The 20,371-nt window shown below is 38.6% G+C and overlaps 1 protein-coding gene across 4 annotated transcripts in view; it reads left to right on the top strand.

Annotated features, from left to right (window-relative positions):
* limk1a (LIM domain kinase 1a) overlaps positions 1 to 20,371 on the top strand; it is a 44,315-nt gene that overhangs the window by 12,752 nt on the left and 11,192 nt on the right. For 2 of the 4 annotated variants that reach the window (XM_086081057.1, XM_086081058.1), the window contains one exon: positions 5,130 to 5,268. In XM_086081057.1, the coding sequence (XP_085937183.1) occupies positions 5,130 to 5,268 (139 nt within the window). Of the gene's footprint in view, positions 1 to 4,754; positions 4,915 to 5,129; positions 5,269 to 14,207; positions 14,459 to 20,371 lie in introns of those variants that run through there. The other 2 variants (XM_086081059.1, XM_086081060.1) reach the window with 2 other exon arrangements.

Genomic DNA, 20,371 nt, shown 5'->3' with positions numbered 1-20,371 from the left:
TTTGGTCATGGGACATTCACAAGCCATGATTGGTCGTTTCCACCTAAGCCTAGAGTCAATAATAATTACTAAAAATTGATTCTTGTAAACCATTTCCAATCTTATAGTATCTGTTTTTAATTCCATAGATGACGGAAATTTATTGATTAATTTTTTTAGTAGTTAAGTATTATTTATTTCAAACCACAATTTCAATGTGTCCTATTATGTTGCCTAAACTTCCACCAGCCGCTTCTTCCCTGCGCACAAAACATTTTTCTAATCGGCAAAGATAACATACTTTAATACATTGGAACTATTGCATATATTGTTTAGGCACAATATTTATAAATTTGGTCCTAATATTGACTCTTGCGGTACACCACAGGTGAAATCCAAAACTAAAGACCTTTGTTCCCCTGTATGTGCACAAACTGCTGTCTTTTATCCATATAACTTTTTAACTAACGCAACCCTATCCCTCTAATCTCAAAATTTTATAATTTTGTTCACATATGATCTATCATGTCAAAAGTTTTCTTTATATCCATAAAAAATACAGTTTGCAAACGTATTATTATCTATTGCACTTTTGTGTATTGTTATTGCACTTTTATGTCATTCAGATTCTTATGAGCTGGGACAAATGAATCATGTTCCGTTCTGACCTTCGTCTGGCGCTCCACATGATTAACAGTATGCACAGATGTTCCAGATTATTACATCATGAAAATGTCTAATAACATTGCCTCATGGGGGGGGGGGGGGGGTAATAAATATGAATGAAGGAAAAGGTCGACAAAGAGCAACATGTGGAGGTCATTATGTATTTAAAAACGGTTTTAACTGCTGTGATACACATGCACATGAACCTAATTGCAGTTAATTGTTATGGTAGAGAGATGTCATTAACTCATTCACTGCCATTGACGGCTATAGACGTCAAAAATTCATTTGAACTATTTCTATTGGTTTAACATTTTTTTCCACTTTTGTTAACAAGAGCAGGAAAATCTAGATTTTTTTTATTGTACTATTAGAACAGATATAAAAGGTGTGATTAATTGTGAGTTAACTCTTGAAGTCATGTGATTAATTACAATAAAAAAATAATCTCCTGTGCGATTTAAAGATTATTAAAAATTTGGGGCGATTACAATTTTTGATCGTAATTAATCGCATGGCTTCACTAGTTAACTCACAATTAATCACACATTTTATATCTGTTCTAAATGTACAATAAAAAAAAAAAGGTTTTCATACTCTTGTTAACAAAGGTAGAATTTTTTTTTACCTAGTAGAAATAGTTTGAATGAATTTTTTTACGTCCATAGCCGTCAATAGCAGTGAATGAGTTAAAATCTTCTAATAAATTATTTGTGCTATAAAGTAAAACCTGTCTGCTTCCCTTGTCAATTTAAACGTGACTTTTCGCTCCAATACAATAGCGGTAAAGCAAACCATAGCAATAATGTAGAATGTTGAATTTAAAAATATATTACTGCAGCAATGGGGAGCTAGCAGCCATGCCACAAAACGACATTGCATACTGTATAATGAAGCTGTCCCCTTTCAACCATTTGAGTCAGTCTGCTTCTGAAAGTCGCTGGGAGCTTTTGCTTGTTGCTCTTTTTTTTGAAACGAGCAGTATTGATAATTGTGTGGGCTATTTCCTGGGTGCCCAATATAGTTGTCTAGACTAGTGTTATTTATCCATCCATCTTCTATGCAGCTTATCCTCACTAGGGCCACGGATGAGCTGCAGCCTCTCCCAGTGTCCCTGGACTGGTTGCCGGGCAATCTCAGGGCATATCACACCTAGATTATTGTTATTTTAAAAACAACATTATTTTCAACAAATGAGTCAAATTCTAGAGTTGTTGTTTTTTTTTTTTTACAGTGAAAACTTAAAAGTCTTTCTCACATAAAGACAGCCATGTTGTTGTAAATAAATCCCAAGAACAACTGTAATATCCAAGTCGGGTCCAGATGAGATTTGGGAGCAAGCTGCCTGAGTTTTGTCCTGGAAAAAAAGAAATAATTTATTGCTGTCAGACACTGAATTTAATTCCATTGGGATTCCAACAGGATTTCAGGAGGAGACAGGCGACAGTTTTAGATTTACGGACTTGACTCCTCCATTTCTATCCCCTCAGCGATTGGCTGTTTTCAGGCCCCTTTGGGGATCCCAGCTGGGTGTCTCTAATCTGTTCCTATTCCATTCTCATTTTTCCATGCTCATTAATTACATCCTATGATGCTTAACTTGTCTTTCCAGAGTCATGTGCTTATGTTCAACAAATCACCCAAGTTCGTGTGGATATTTTCACATTCTGTATGCGTGTGAGTGTGTCAGTGTGTGCACATGCAGAAAATCAAGTGTGCAAAGACTCTCTGAGTATTTCATGCTGATAATCCTCTTATGGTCTAAATTCAGTCACGCAAAAAAATACCCAAATGTGATGTACACACAAATTACTGCAATAATGACTGAACATATACCATTCCCTCCTAATGAAATACTTGATTATATCCTTTTTTTTATTATTCTTATCTTGAGGGCATCACAATCTGGTTGACACTGGGGTATTCACCAATATATTTAATTCTGCCACTCCCAGCTACATATGTTTGCATGGAAAATGAATGTAATCACATCTGTGAACACCCCCAGGTGTGAATTTGTCTCAGCACAGATTTTCCGTTCACGGGTATGTGTCTCAAGGGAAGTTATTAAAGGGCACAGGGCGAGGAACGCAAAGTAGCTTCTGTCTGGATGCTGCTGACATCTCCTGAAAGCCTTGACCCACTTCCAAATCTCCTCCCACCCAAACATGCTGCATACTGAAGCAGCTCTGTCGATGTGCTGTGAAGCACAGCATGCAGATGCTCAAGAGAGAGGGCGTGCCTGCGATCAAGTGCCTATGAATAAATTGTGTATCCAGGCCGCAAAGTGAGTGCGACTCAGCAGGCTTGCTGACAGAGACGACCTTGACCAAAGTCAAAGCAAGGAAATTGCTGCACCTGCAAAGTTTAGCAACACTTTCACTGCTTTACAGCTAAACACACGAGGAGCCATGACGAGGAATGCCAGTAAAGTGAGGAATGTGACCGTGTGTGTTGGAAATTGGGGATTGGACGTTTAGACGGTCAACTGAGAGGAAGTGGGGGAGACACTTAGTCACAGCTGGTAGACACTTTTTTCCCCCGCATGCACACATTAGTTTATCATACAAAGTGGGGATTAGCACACTTTCAGTACAGACAGAGTTCTGTATATTGTCTAATGGAAAATAGTGGTACATTTTTTAAAGTTGGTCTAAGTGATAATGGTCCACTGGGGGTGGCAAGAAAGTTCCAAAACCACCTTCAATAGGTGGAAAATGTATGACCTACAGACCATATAAAAACAGTTTCACGGTTCACCCCTCCCACATGCTTTGAACATTTCAACTTATTAAAACACACTTAAATTCATCCAAACACACTGTCACTTAACCTTATTCAAAACATTTTTTTTTTTAAAGATCTTCAGAGTGCCTGTTCTCCAAATAAAAGGCAACGTTTCTTGTTTAAGGCTGTTTTACTGTTGAATCCCACTGTAAATCTGACACACAATTAAACATTGTATATTTAAACAACAGTGTTCAACCAAATCATGTCATTTTGTCTAATGAAATTGTGCTAGCCTAACGCTAGCGCGCTAGCCTAATGCTTACACAATGCCAAACACCATAGGCAGGCTAATGGAAATTAGCATAGACGTTTGTGATTATAATTCTTTTGCCGCTACTAACACACATGGCAGCAACAAGTACAAGCAGACATGCCTATTACTGGAAGCTAGTTACAATAATTTCATAAACATTTGTGATGTAGCGGTGGTGCGGAGAGTGAAGTGTGCACTATCTGCAACATACAGGATGATAGTCATGCTTTACATAATAAGATATTGTTATGAAATTGTCCTGACTCTTGCAGCTATAGCTTTTTTTCTCCTCCAAAATCAGAAATCTGTCTCAGGACAATATGGATAAATTCAACCACCCATGCTTTTCTGGAACTTGATCTGAGGCAGCTGAAACAGAAAAGGACCTCTCCACAGTCACAAAGTGAGAAGTATTGCCCAAAATATGGGTTGAAGCTTTCGTCCTAGATTCTTTCTTCAAGATTTCCTTCCACTGGAGGGGTCTATCCAAACCCCCAAACAAACCCATTAGTCTTTTCCCCATTCCGCAAAACTGGCATAATTCGGCCAAGTAGGTAATGGTCCCTTGGTATTAGTTAAACCCAGAGGTGGATGATTCACCATTCTAAAGAACGTTTCCACTCCAGAGTCTACTTGTGACTTGTTACTTTACATTGTGCTTGGTGATGTAAGGCAGCTGCCATTAAGCCTTATAAAACCCATGTGCTAAATTTCCCACTCAGGTTAATGACACAAGAGTTCTGGAATTCTGCCATTTTTAGCAAATTGTTAACATCCAGCAACCCAGCAGGGTAAAATTTAAACGATCAATAAATGAACAACCCAGCCCATACACTACCCATTGTTGGTCAAAATACTGTAAAGACACTTTCCACTATCAAATTAACATTCTTTAATGTTGATCCGAATGGACAATACTACACTCTAGTCATTATGATGTTTCAGATGACAGCATTGCTTTTTTCTTTGAAAAACAGTCACTGCAGACACACACGAGCACAAAGGCCCACTCATAGCTGTGTTTTGATGTGATCTCATTTTGTCTTGCCTTGCCCACCTCATTAGTGGTGCTTGTGATAGTCCTTGCAAAGACGCTCATTATCACCACCAGGACTACAGTTTTGGCTTTGCGTAAAATGTAAAGGTCACGGACATCGAAACGACAGATTCATTTGGCTTTCACCCTGCCGGTGTTTGACGCAGATGTTGAAAAATGACGCAGTGAGGCAAGTTTTCAGTAAGATAATCCTTCAGATAAAACCAAACATCATGCAAATGTTATCCAGGAAAGTAACTAAACATTTTGTTGTTGAAAAAAACTCTGGTAGTGGTATCCTCCTTTGAATACACTGTTTTAGAGATTGTGTTACATATCCATAAGAACAATTATTATTGTCCACTATTTAGGTTGATGTGTTGCTCTTTGTATTTCCTTTGTTAGATGCTGTGAGTGCAGCAGCTCGCTGTCCCACTGGTACTATGAAAAAGATGGACGGCTCTTCTGCAAAAAAGACTACTGGGCCAAATTTGGGGAGCTGTGCCACGGCTGCAATGACCTTATCACTACTGGCCTCATTATGGTAAGAGGATTTATACCGCTAACACTCATCTTTCCTTACCTCCAGGGCCTCGGTTTATGCATACATTGTTGAAGCTGTGCTGTTTAACTTGCTCAAAAATGCTTTGGAGAAAGAAAAAAAAAAATCCTTTTTGAGTTAGTTGTGATAAAAAAATTAAATTTGCCAGGCTTGGTGGTAGATGATACGAAAAGTGTTTCAATAAATAGGAAGAATAAATTTGCAAAGCAATGTCAGTCTACTGAATTTAGATAAGAAGGATATTATAATAAAAATAATTTGCATTTGTGTCACTTAGCTTACAGCACTAACGTTTAGAGCAAACACTGAATAATTATGCAAATGAAAAATGGGCTTTTTGCAGTTTTTCTAACATAGTTTGTGAATAGTTTTTGTGTTAGGGAGTGGATGGTTCAAGTGTAACTGGCTAGATTTATTGCGCATGATGAACTAGTACTTCCTTGAGACAAATTGTGTGTCCCCTTTGCTGTGCAATCTCGATAATGTGTGTGTCTCCTTTGCTGTGCAATCTCAGTAATGTAACACTGCAGAATCTGAAAGTGTATAAGGGATCATCCCGCGTCCTCGGTGTCCTTCTCGGGTTTATTGCTGTCCTTACAACTCAAAAAGACTGATGACGGTCTTTGACTTAACCACCATACATACAGTTTGAATTGAACATAGAACATAACGCAAACATCAGCTACAGCTGAGTAAGTAAAAGTAAAATTCACATTTTGCTGATATAAATGCAATTATAGTTTGATTAAATGTGGTGTGTAAAATTAATATACGAATGGTATGAATGTATAACAAACACGTAGCAAAGTAAACCATTTTCACAAAGCCTGTAGTGTATTTGTGTAGTTTATTTGATGGCCGATAAAAGGTAAATCTAAAACCATTATAATCTCGGAGCTATTTAAAATTTTCAGTTAACTTTATAAGAGATGCTGGTGAAGCATTTGTTTTTGTTTGACATTAAAACGAAGAAATGTGAAAGTTTAGGATTTCAGTTTTTTTTTTATTTTGGGGAAAAAAATATTTACTGTAGAAAACTATAGAGAGCTATGGTGTTTACTTGTTTTTGTTTAAGTTTTCATTTAACTTTTTGAGATAGATAACCTTGGGAGCTCCCTGAACATTTTGTTAGAAATTTAAAAGGATGTTTATTGCATCTGTATCGGCCCTGCAAAAAAAACATCGTCTATCTCTACTGTAGTGTTAGTGGCCAATATTTTGCATTTTAATGTAACTTAAATGAGAAATAAAAATTGTGTATTTTATCACACAACAAAAAAGTATTAGTTCAGCTATTTTTCCAATAGACGTTGTCTTTAAAAATAATGACTAAAATGAAGGGCAAGTAGTTGCATTCCTTAATTCACTCAACTTTTAACAAGATAACAAGTTTCCACAAAGCTTGCAATGACATCACAGCCTTGCATTTCTTATCTTATAATGAAAGCAACCTGATTCATAGGCTAATGGTATTTTTTAATTTAGGCTTTAGTCTTCCTGCAAATAAGTTGGCAGAGCGGATGTTCGCTAGCCAATAAGACACTTCCATAAACACAATATACGTATGTTAAGAAAGAAAAAATGTACTGCTTGGCTAAAAGCAACAGATGTGCTGTTTTGGTCTTTAAAAAAATAAATAAATAGTGCCCAGACCAAATGGCATTGCTGTGGCCTACAACCATGCAATGGAAACTTTTCCGCTCACTACAACAGCATCTGCAGCTGGAGTTCATTCCATTCAGCGTGAGGCTCTCCCATCAAAAATAATAGCCAAGCAATAACAATCAATTGGTTGTTGTTGATTTTTACCAGAGTTAATCATCCCTACTTACCATACACTGCTTACAAACATTACAATATGAATATTTGGCCTCAACCCCTATTGTATTGTACTTGCGAAAACGTGTTGGCTTTTCTTGTCGGCGCCTGCAGAGAGCAGTAACTCACTTGTCGGACACCACTCAAGTAGTTTATGACCTTTCCCGAGGATGTATGTGCTGAACTGAGACTTTCACTCTTGTAATTGAATTACCGTATATCCTGTCCCACCCTCACTCTGCTCTTATTGTTTTTCTTTGAATAGACACATCTGTGCAAAAAATAATGCTGAGCAATGGTATTGGATTTGTACCTCGATGATTTATGGTGATAAATTATATCCACCCTTGCAGAATAAGGATGTGAATATTCAGCGCCATAAAAATATTTGACCCCCATTTTTTCATGGTTTCCCCACTTTTAAGAATTTAAGGTTATCAAGCAAATCAGACAGACATCAGACATATAAGTAAGTAAACATAAAATTTGAAATGATGATTGGATTTATTAACTCATTCACTGCCATTGACGGCTATAGACGTCAAAAATTCATTTGAACTATTTCTATTAGTTTCACATTTTTAGTATGACAATTTTTTTTTAAATATTGTACATTTGGAACAGATATAAAATTTGTGATTAATTGTGAGTTAACTATTGAAGTCAGGCGATTAATTACAATAAAAAAAGTAATTGTCTGACGTCCCTAATTTTTAATATTTTATTTTTTTAATGAGGGGCATCAGGCGATTAATTTTTTTGACAACTAGTTAACTCAAGATTAATCACAAATTTTATATCTGTTCTAAATGTACAAATCTTTTTCCCCCCTAGGTTTTCATACTCTTGTTAACAAAAGTGGAAAAAATGTGAAACTAATAGAAATAGTTCAAATTAATTTTTGACGTCTATAGCCGTCAATGGTAGTGAATGAGTTAAGGAGTAAAAAACCCGACCCAGTGTGAAAAAAAACCTGCACGGCCCCCTTGTTAAATCAAGACTTTACTGTGGCTATTCTAATTTTTAAGTAAATTTTCGTTGACCACACCCAAGCCTAATTACCTCCAAAACAGATCAGAAATAAATTGACGTCTAAGATTACAAAGCTTTAGGACTCTAGCGAATGACGGTGAAAGTCATTATTCACAAATTGAAAAAGCATGGGAAAGTTTGGAAGTGGCCAGCCCACAAAAGTGAACACAAGAGCACAATGACGACTCATCCAGGACGTCACAAGGAAGATGCCTAAATAACGCTTACCCTCCTTCGGATCAGTTAAGGTCAGTCATTATGACTCAATGATAAGGAAGACACTGGGCAAAAATGACATCCAAGACAAAAACGACTGCTGAATGATTCCCAAAACTTGTGGGAGAAGCATTGACTGACAAAACAAAAGCTGTGCTTTCTCGACGGTACATGTCTGTCACATCTGGCCTAAATTTAACAACAGTATTTCAGCAAAAGAACATCATACCAACAAACGGGGTTGTGGTAGTGCGATGGTCTGGGGATGCTTTGCTACTTCAGAACCTGGATGACTTGCTGTGATTGGTTCTAATTGAAATGCTGTGGCATAACCTTTCATGCTCAAAAACCCTCCAGTGTTGCTGAATTAAAGCAATTCTCTACAGAGATCTGAAAGACTCATTGCTAGTTATAGAAAATGGGTAGCTTTGAATAAAAAAAATTCTTCCTTAATAAATGAAATCACCTTATTAAAAAAAAATCATTTTTATATCTGCTAAGGTTAACAACTGATCTCTACATTTGTTTGATGATATTAACCATTAACTCATTCCCTGCCATAAATTCATTAAAACAAAGATTATTAAAAAATTAGGGGTGACAGACGATTCAAATTGTTTATCGTAATTTATCGCATGACTTAACTAGTTAACTCACGATTAATCACACATTTTGTCGGTTCTAAATTGACAATAAAAAAAATTCTAGGTTTTCATACTCTTGTTAACAAAAGTGGGGAAAAAATGTTGAACTAATAGAAATAGTTAAAAAAATAAATTTGACGTTTATAACCGTCAATGGCAGTGAATGAATACAAAAAAAAGATGATTACAAATTCGGGGCGTCAGGCGATTAACATTTTTAATCATATTTAATCGCATGACTTTACTAGTTAACTCACGATTAATGAACATTTTTAGATCTGTTCTAAATGAACAATAAAAAAATCTAGCTTTTCATACTCGTGTTAACGAAAGTGGAAAAAAAGTTAAACTAATAGAAATAGTTAAAATGAATTTTTGACTTTTATAGCCGTCAATGGCAGTGAATGAGTTTAAGTGGGGAAACCGTGTAAAAAAGAAAAGAAAGAAAAAAATAGAAGAGGGCAAATACTTTATGGCACTGTACATAATAGTCAAGTTCGTACTTCCATCTTTTGTTTAGTTATTTGTCATTTTTAGAGCTGTCGCAAGTACTTTGGTACTTTCTTGGGGATCTTTCTTTTACTTTGTTTCTCATCTCAAGAAATCCCCCCCAAGAGTGGAATGTGAAATCTAAAGTCACAAGATTTTTCAGTCAATGAAAATCCAAATCACATGCAGTGCTTGTTGTTTTCTGTTTTGCTCTGAATTGAACCTGAGTCACTGCTCCACCGTTCAAGGACACTGGGAAGAAATACAAAATCATGTAAATGGCATGAATGAAATGGGATAAGAGACTTTTTACATGTCTATGTGTTTCCATAATGACACCCCAAAAGTAAAAGATTTAAATCTATTGGACAACTAACCAGCATGAATTTGGGAAGCTTTGCGTTTAAATTTGACAGTGTTTCCTGTAGCAAATATTATACCCTGTATTTCTTTAATAGTCACAATATGTTCATAAATAAAGTATAAGCCATCTAATATTTGGTAGAAAAAACAGCAGCAGCCTATTCTGCTTTCGTGTTTTGTGTTTTAAATTTCACTTTGCTGATTGTGGGTGGTTCACCAACACATAGTGTGCGCTTAAACTTAACCAATGGAAAGTTCCAGATGTGAAATGTTACCACTTGGTAACCTTCTGTGGGTGTTTCATAGACTGTGTTTGTGATGACGTATGACATGCAGGATCTGCTTTTCATCGTTAAGGCATAGGCACTGACAAAATGTGGTTATGTGATGATGCAGTGGTCAATAGGCGTGCCAGACCAGCACCTCATTCGGGTCCTTCTGGATAAAACCGCCGTTTATGTGAATGATGAGTTTAGTAGGTTGTACTTGCATTGCACACTTTCCTGGACAAATGTTATGGACACAAAATGCTACTGCAGTACATTGCTCACAACATTTTTATTAGCATTAGATGTGAGCGCTGAATAAAAGACAAATTTTACTTTTTGGACTCATCTCGGCAAAAATGCCCTGAATGTCAGTCGCTGTATAGCAAATGTTATAAAACCACCTGAACGAATATAATTTATTGTCATTGAAAATGTGTGCAATTAAGTTTGTCTTATTTGAACGACTCTAAACAATACCAATGCTAATGTTGGCTCATCCAAGGAGACACTACAGTATTTTCATTCCAAGCTAGCACGCCATCAAAATCTAGATAAAATTAGTACATGACTCAGATGTTTTTAAGCAGTTCCCCTTTTTTTAAGAATTTGTGACGATCGTCAGAAAACTAAAATCCCCTATTTTGGCTGCTTGGTTTCACTTCTGAAATGACATTCTTGTCTTATTAACTAACTTGAGCTTTGATAAGGTCTATTTAAAATATCTATATTAATAATTACAGTATATTATTTATAGTATATTTATTGTATTTCTATTTTTAATGACTCTGTACTGGCAGAAATAACAAGCCACGCCCATCTGTAGTCACAGTTGTAATTTTTCCGCAAATTTAAAACAATTAGCATATCTCAAAATATCCCAAGGATGAATGATTCTGGAACACTTTACACTCTGTATTTCTTGTCTTGTTGAAGTGAGCCCGTTTTTCGGGGCTGGCACTTTGTCATGCAAATGAGCCACTGCTCACCCCTCCTCATATACTACAGAGCCAATAGCAAGTCGGTTCTTCTGTTACCTGATCACTTCTACTTGCGAAGCACACAGGGCCCGGAGTGTGGAATAACATGAGCGCCCCATAGACACAACAGACGTACATGTTTAATTTGGACAGGAAGCACTTGTACACGATACTATGTTTGTTTTTTTCAGTGGGGGTGTGGTCAAATTTCCGCTGCATTTATTAACACATTTTTATTTTTGGCAGACAACTAAACACTTATTTGGGTATACTATATTAAAGCTATTTGAATAATACACTGTAGAAATCCCATCTGTGGAGCAGCCATTCCCAGAGCATCGACAGGAACTTATTCATGAATTCTCAGCAGCCACGTGTCTCTGCAGAAGCGACGTGCAATGTGTCTGACCGCCTATTAATACCTCACCACTGTGATGGCCTTCAGCCCATGCCTGTAACAAGGGGGCGGGGTCAGCCCACTGAGACGACAAGGACGAGTGAGACGCTGATCTGGCGTAGGAGTGACACAGCATTGCTGTCGAGATTGGACGAGAGAGGAAGGACAGTGATAATAAGATTAACGGATTTCACACGTTGTGTATCACATGCCTGATGACAGCATGGGTACTGTCCAGCAACACTGTGACTTTCTGTTTGCTTCTTTGTTGGTGAAGTCCTTCAGGCCCGTGTTTTGTTTTGTTTTGTTTTTGTGGGTAGAGACTTCCTTTTCTCCTGCTTCTCCTTTACTGTAATATGTACTTTTCTACAAATACAAGAGCTGTATCAAAAGCTGCCTTCAGAAAAACTGCCTTGAGAGCACTATTAATTCAAAATATAGATTGTTGTATTTGTATGTAACTTATTAATGACTAAGATAATAAGATACCCGTTGGGAAGTCGAATCTCGGATTCAGGAGGAGCAATGTGGTTTTCGTCCCGGCCGTGGAACAGCGGACCAGCTCTACAGCCTCGGCAGGGTCCTCGAGGGTGCATGGGAGTTCGCCCAACCAGTCTACATGTGTTTTGTGAATTTGGAGAAGGCGTTCGAACGTGTCTCTCGGGTTGTCCTGTAGGGGGGTATTTCGGGAGTACGGGGTACCGAGCCCCCTGATACGGGCTGTTTGGTTCCCGTACGACCGGTGTTAGAGTTTGGTCCGCATTGCCGGCAGTAAGTCGGATTTGTTCCCAGTGAGGGTTGGACTCCGCCAAGGCTGTCCTTGGTCACCGATTCTGTTCATAACTTTTGTGGACAGAACTTCTAGGCGCAGCCGAGGCGTTAAGGGGGTCCGATTTGGTGGCCTCAACATTGCATCCCTGCTTTTTGCAGATGATGTGGTGCTGTTGGCTTCATCAAGCCGTGATCTCCAACTCTCGCTGGAGCGGTTCGCAGCCGAGTGTGAAGCGGATGGGATGAAGATCAGCACCTCCAAATCTGAGACCATGGTCTTCAGTCGGAAAAGGGTGGTGTGGCATCTCTGGGTCGGGGATGAGATCCTGCCCCAAGTGGAGGAGAGCAAGTATCTTGGGGTCTTGTTCACGTGTGAGGGTAGGATGGATCGGGAGACGGATCGGTGCAGCGTCTGCAGTGATGCTGACTTTGTATCGTTCCATTGTGGTGAAGAAGGAGCTGACTCGAAAGGCGAAGCTCTCGATTTACCGGTCAATCAACGTTTCTACCCTCACCTATGGTCACGAGCTGTGGGTCGTGACCGAAAGAACAAGATCCCGGATACAAGGGGCCGAAATGAGTTTCCTCCGCAGGGTCTCCGGGCTCTCCCTTAGAGATAGGGCGAGAAGCTCGGTCACCCGGAAGGGACTCGGAGTAGAGACACTGCTCCTCCAGGTTGAGAGGAGTCGGTTGGGTGGCTCGGGCATCTGGTTCGGGCATCATGGAGAGGTGTTCCGGGAATGTCCCACCGGCGGGAGGCCCCGGGCACGACCCAGGACACACTGGCGAGACTATGTCTCTCGGCTGGCCTTTGAATGCCTTGGGATCCCACAGGAGGAGCTGGTTGAAGTGGCTGGGGACAGGGAAGTCTGGGTTTCCCTCATAAAGCTCCCGCGACCCGACCTCAGATAAGCGGTAATAAATGGATGGATGAGATAGTACTTACATTGTCAGTCAATGCTGACCCTTAGGCTAAAGTTGTGAAATAACTTGTATTGCAGAGCATTGTATTGCATTAATCCATGTACAAATAATTTAACGTGAAAAGTCTGAATTTGTTGTCAAGTGACAAGTCACTTAATGGGGTTTTTGTGTCAAGAACTAGGGATGATACCACTTTATTTCAGACCGATACCAGTATGAGAATTCCAACTGTTTTGTAGTCACTGATACCGATATTAAGTACTGATGCTACTAAATTTTGATACATAAAATGTCCCCAAAAAATATAATTTTAAAGAAAGTCCCGTGGCATTGTATAATGTTGACAAGCACAACTATGAATAAGCATGGGGTATTTCACTATTTGCTTTATTGACCATTGAGTAAATTGCGATCAACTTAATATGAATTAATGGTAATTAACTCTATCAGTTTATCTCAGAAAGTTATGAACTCAATAGTTCATAGTGAAGGATTTTGTGAATGTAGCTTCCCATAGCTGATATCATGTTGTCGTTACTTATGTTAAAAAATAATCCTGACAATTGCTTCAAGACCTGAGTACTCAATTGGCAATTTGATTTTGGCAGCTTTCATCAATGACGCTGACCAGAATAATATTTCAATCCAAACAGTATTATTGTACAGTAGAAAAAAAATATTAAACCAAAATGTTGACAGCTTCAATCTCATGATTTGGTTGGCATGACGTATAATAAGACGAGATAGTATTCATTATAATGTTTAGTTTGCCAGAACAAATGTCCCATGTTTTTTGTTTTACATTACAACATGTGAGTCATTCTGTTGTGGTCGAAATGTGCCGAAGTGGGAGATTTGAAAGTAAGAATAGGCATTTGCTGATGACACAAGAGCGTGGGGGGGGGGGGGGTGTAGGAGGGTGGAAATGCCGGCCGGCGCGTGTGCAGGAGGGGGCGGGGCCAAACAGGAAGTGATGAAGTCATAGCTAAAGTAGGCGAGGAGGGGGGTTTGGTGTAGGAGGGCATTCAGGAGGGATGAGCTCAGCTGCAGAGGCGTGGGTTCGCTCGCCTCCCGCCCTCCCAGTGCAGCTTCAGCTTTCTGCCGCTGTGACCGCTGCCTGCTCGTGTGTATGTTTTGTGCGCTGTGGTCGCCTGTTCTCTTTTAGAATGCACTAGAGCAGCACAGAGACGCCGGCTCTGGGTGGCTGACATGGTGGGAGACTTCTTTTTCTGGAGCTTCTGCTGTCTTAGGCTGTGGAAAAGGGACAAGAAGGTGAGTGGGAGTACGGATGCTGATGCGGATGATGTGTAGTAGGCATGAGCCGGGAGATGGCAAGCGCTTGGCATGGTTTGCCGGCTGCTCTGTGCACTTCCCCATCATCTGATCTCTTTCCAATTTGAAGCTGATACTGCGTCGCTGCAGAATATGTGTCATTTCAATGTGGGTCACTTTAATGCTGTGTAATTCCAGAGCTTTCCTCTTTTCTGAGAGGCGCTCAAGGCTTTTTCTTCGTGTAAAACTGATGAGCCACGGCACATAGGAACTATTTTTAGAGAGAATGGATGCCCTGATTGTATGAGCATTCTTAAGTTGTCACGTCTAACCGGTGTCTCTGCCTTTCTAAGCCGTAATTCTTTGCTACCACAGTGGGTGTGATCTCTAGTCGGAATTGGCTAAATGCATTATCGGGGTCTTTAAAGCCGGGCCTGTATGTGCTATGCTGCTCTACTGTAGAAGGGGGTTTCCATTCTGAGCATCAATGTAGCCTACTGTCTTCTCTGTGGCTCCCAACCTAATTGTATTTAAATAATAATAATGTCTTGGGTAACGCCAAAGTCCAACATCACTTCTGATCTTGGTCACCTTTTGGGTTTTAATGCAGGAACTGGTTTGGACACGTTTGTCAAACTCGACTAAGCTTGAACTCTTCTTGCGAGGGAGTATCTGGGACCAATTTAAATGTCTTGTGTTGGCTTTGTTGTCAAAGCAAAAAATTGCGACATTGTTGAAGCCGTGCGCCCACAAATGTGTGGTCTTTCATTCAGACTTTTGTTTTGGTGTTGTGATCAAGTTTGTTAACAATGAATTTAAGCAAAGCCAAAAGCCATTGAGAAACAATTGTGTCCACTATTGATATGAGGTCATTGTCTTCCATACGTAGCCAGACCGGTGCTAATGGAAGGGGCATTCATGATGTGTGCTTACACTCTTGCAATGCAGCTCATACACAGTATTATTATATAAAAACATCATTTGTACATTTCCCGTTATAATCTTTTGTAGTATATTTACAGGGTTTTCTCAACTGCAAATGTTTGACCTGAGCAGAAAGCTCACTGTCAGCATTGGTGACTAATAGTGTGAAGACGTCAAGCGTCTCTTGACATAGTAGAACCCCACATGTTTTTTTTCACATTTCCAGTTGGACATAAATTACACACACTGGTTTAAAAGTGTCCGTGCACATTCCACAGACAAGCAAAGGTCACGCATGTGAATCATTAACAAAAAACAAACAAACTTTAAGGCACGTTAAGCCAACTTCATCTGTTTGCTAGTCTTTCCAAAGAGATTGTCACATTCCTAAGATAATGGCTCACGCATTGCGGAAAACTCGAAAAAAACTATTGATTATATTATATTTATTATTAATTTCATTTCAGGGGTAGAATTGAATGTTTAACTAAGGATGTAGCCGATTTTAGCAGAGGTGGCTAGCATCCTGATGAGAAGTTTGAGGCAAAAACAGAAAGTGAAAATGTGATTGGGCCATTATTGTAAGGACGTGACGAAATGTATTTGTGCGCACAAACTAAGTAAGATATCAGATTCTGGTGTGCACACATATTCCACCAGGGGGCAGTATATTCCATGTCGACACTTATTTCATGATGAAACAAAAAAGACGGTCGTAATTAATGCTGCACTCCAGAAAAATGGGAAGTGGGAAAGTTGGTGCGGGGGATAAGGATAAATTTGGACCACGCGAGTACTGAAAATCTGCGTAACCCCCCAAAAATATTCAATTATTCAAAAACCTAAAATCAATAAGAATTTCTATTATTAGGAAGCATTAGAGCGCTCGTTTCACAATCTAGAGGTTGCGGGCGCAACCCCCAGCCCTTGTGACCATGCCATTGTGTCCTCGAGCAAGATACTGAACCCTCAGTCACTCCTGAAACAAAGTGCCTAAATAGATGGAAAACACACACACATACAAATTGTTGCAATTCCTACTTTTGTTTTTTTATTATAGGTTAGCATTAATCTATTAATTTATTGTTAATTGTATTATTATTTTAATTTGTTTATATATATATATATATATATATATATATATATATATATATATATATATATATATATATATATATATATATATATATACATTCATTTGTGTTATTTTGTTTTAAAGTGATATACAGTATAAATAAAATTGAGTTGAGTGGCGCATTTTTGTAAGGCAAAATTATGTGGTATAGTGAAAGAAGAACGTGTATTTCTTATTTGTTTTATGTTTATTTTTACATTAACCTTCAATTGGGATTGGCAATAAGCAACTTAAAACAAGTGCTTGGCATTCTTTCTTTTATTTACAAGAGGTTTTACTCTTAAATCAAGACTAAACAAAATGAGTCAAGCGTCAGCACGTATCTCGAAACACTCATTAAGTCGAGGTAGCACTGTATAGTGTAAATAAATTATAATACTTGGAGATGAGTCTCATGATTTTCCGTTCTTCTGTTAATATTCTTGTCAACGATTTGTTATTTGAGCCATTTTATATTAAGCAATAAGTATAGTGCCAAAGAGAAATAGAATAAATGTTACTCTAGCCCCCAACTGAAGACATATGCAGCCTTTTGAGGGTCTGTAAATGTTGGAAATGGAAGAAGCAAAACATTAGATCACAATGTCCTGTGATGTGACGCCCTGCAGCCAATGAAATAGACGACTGTGTTGCAAAATAACAAGCTTTCCCCTGAAACCACCAAACAGTTGAGTCTTCTCCCGGGGGGGTTCATTTGGTCACAGTTTGTTGTGTTGTTGATAGAGGCTGAGCCACAAGGCCGCATGGTTGTCAGATGCGAAGGCTCAAGTCACACACACTCCAAACCACAATGAGATCATACGCTCTTGATAGAATACAGCAGCCTGAATTCAGACATCTCATCTCGTAAAAATGTGATGTGATGGCTTTAAACATGTGATGTTTGTCAAATCTGAGAGCTGTTTGGTCAGCAGTCACAATGCTGGAGTCGTGTTTATGTTTGGACGTTTTACAACAACTTCATTCTCCTCGTGTTTCTCTCAAGCTTTAATATCTTCCTCCTTTAATTACCACCTTGGGGTTGATATGTTTCCCGACCAGCTGTCGTCTGTCATATGTGGTTTTAGTGAGTGTCCGTGTGTGTGCGTGTGCTCGTGTGTCTGTGTGTGCTTAAGCAAATGGCAGCCACGGTGTCATATTGTGCAGAGCCGCACACCCTTTTCATCGCTGTCCAGCTGCCCTATCTTCTTCCTGTTTCCCATTTGGCGGTGCAAACACACACACACACACACACACACACACACACACACACACACACACACACAAACACACAAACACACGGGTCATGTTTCCGTCATAACAGAGGCACCACATAGACATTACATTCATTTCCTGAACTCCTCATTTGATTAGTTATCCAGTAATAAATTATTTCTACTCTACCGGTCGTACAATAATGAATTTCCTGTTGAATGATATGACTTTCCTTCATAATATCTAATTGTGTGAGATGGTGTTTGCATTTGATAAATGCCCAACCAGTATCAAAAATTTAACCCCTTTATGGCTCCTATGTGGATATTAAAATGCCCATTTTCTTTGCTTCAAACCAATTTAGGTCTTTTTTCTTTTTAATTTGAATGTGACTTCCAAAGTCAGCTAAGACAAACATGCTTGAGCTTGAGCATTATACTGCTGTGTGTGTGCGTGTGTGCGTGTGTGCGTGTGTGGGGATGCGTGTGGGTGTGTGTGTTTCTGTTGTCAGTGCTGCCCTCCCAGGAGGGTGGGGCAGGAGGCATGTGGCTGTGGACATTGATTTAATTGATTCTACTTGCACTGATGCTGCCCATGCTTCCGCTTCTTTGTCTCGGGTTTCTCCATTTTATTTGGTTTTAGTTTGACTCTTTCAAAGTCACTCGTTAGTGGTGCTTATTAGCTGTTAAGATGATTATTTTTAGTAGGCCTGTCTTTTTTTAAGCTGTCTTTTCTCTGCCTATTTTGTATGCTCTTACTGCTCGTAGGGATGAACGTCATAATAATCATGATTTGATCTTGCCTTGAATCACGTCTTGAAGCGATAGAGGCAAAAAATGCAGTGCACAACTTGGTACCTTTACGTGGTTGAATCATTCAAATAATTGTAGTTTAAAGGTATTTATTTGGGAAACGATCTGTAGTATTAAATGAATACAAAAAGAATACATTTGCAACATGAAAAGTAATCACTTAGTCTTTTGTTAATTATCCTAATCAACCAAGAAATTGCCTAACCTTTAAGAGAATAACTGGTCAAATTTCAACACACCTCATATATATAATTATAATTGTATTTGACATTTGAAGGAACCTCATGTTTAATCATGGCAGTTGCAATCTTTTCATCAAAATGACTACATTAAAATGGGTTGATATGGATATGTCAGGGGTGTCCAAACTTTTTCCTGCGAGGCCACATGGAGAAAAATTGAAAGATGCAGCTGAGACACTTTTTTTTATTTTTTACTTTAATCTTTAATTAATCAAGCACACCAAAATCAGCTAATCAAGCAAATGCATATTGTTTATGTATTACGCAGGTTTTTTAAATTATTTTTTTATGCTACCTGAACGGCTTTAGGCAAATAGTTTAGGATTTTACAAGATTTTGGGATGGTCGAAACCATGTAACCCGCCATAAAATATCTGCCCCTGCACTGAGAACAGTGGAATCCCATCTTTGCATTCAGAACCAAAACAGTAACTAATTGGTTGAACTTGTAATTCCGAACCAAAACAGGAGTTATCAGTTGGAAACTGATCCTTTTTTTTTTTTTTTTTAAAGCAGTTAATACTGGGGAATCAGGCATGCGATATGTTCCCAATTTGGACCTTGACGCAGAGCAGAAAGCAGAGGAAATATTTTTTGCTAGTAAAAATTATCTTTATTGACCACAGTTTTATGAAAAGAAATGTTACAAATTTATGTGTCAATGTTTATTTTGCATATTCAACAAAACTGTAACGCTATACAAAACAAATTTTACATTTTTAGTATATGGCATCGTTTGGACATCCTGGGATATGTGGTGTTAACTCAACTCATTCACTCGCAGCCATTTTCACTGAAGCAACCCCCTTCGCTCCCAACTATTTTACTGGATTTGGACTGATTTTGCAAGGCCCACAGAATATTGTGCTCTATTGCTACAAATACATGGAACCTACCAAAAGAAAGATGAGAGTATCTTCTTTAATCAGGAAAAAAAAAAGTTTGTTTGTATCTGTTTCCGTTTTGTAGCAATTAGCATTAGAATGTAGCTAAGTTTCATGAATATTCACATTCCTGGTGAAAAAATTCCTTGTGAAAAAAAGAGCTTGTTGCAACATGGCTGATTTCTTATACTCTGCTGCCACCTGCTGGCTGTTTTTGTAATAACTACCATTGCTTTAAGCCACCTCTTTATGTCAAAAGCTGCATCAAAGACTTCTGTATGCTCTTGCATAAAAAAAAAAAAAAAACATTTTTTTTACTTGTACGTTTTTGGGAGTGAAGGACAAAGTATTTAAAAAATTCTTTACACATTTTTTTGGTTTGAATGAGTTAATCAATTTCACAAGCATAGATTGAATGTGCAATGTTAAACCTGGGACATAAAACAGCAGCAAATGTGAGCCTTACCCTGTATATGCATGTGAGTTAACTTATTTGTATGAACAAATGAAATCTGCAGAGGGAGCAGACTGATTAATGTCCTCATTGCCTCCTCTGTTTTTGGCCTTAACTCAATTCTCTTGCTTTTTGCACAACCGCCCTAAGCTCAAGAGGAGATCTGGCAGCAGCAAACCTAATCTACCAGACCTTGCCTTGCCCTACTTCTCGCACCAGTCTCAAGCCCTGTGTTGCTTCCTTTGTGCAGGACACTGCTCTACCCGCC

The sequence above is a fragment of the Leptonotus elevatus genome, chromosome 7, assembly GCF_054856555.1.
Source record: "Leptonotus elevatus isolate MCC_2025b chromosome 7, RoL_Lele_1.0, whole genome shotgun sequence".
NCBI classification, from domain to species: domain Eukaryota; kingdom Metazoa; phylum Chordata; class Actinopteri; order Syngnathiformes; family Syngnathidae; genus Leptonotus; species Leptonotus elevatus.
This window is presented reverse-complemented; position numbering and strand designations above follow the sequence as displayed.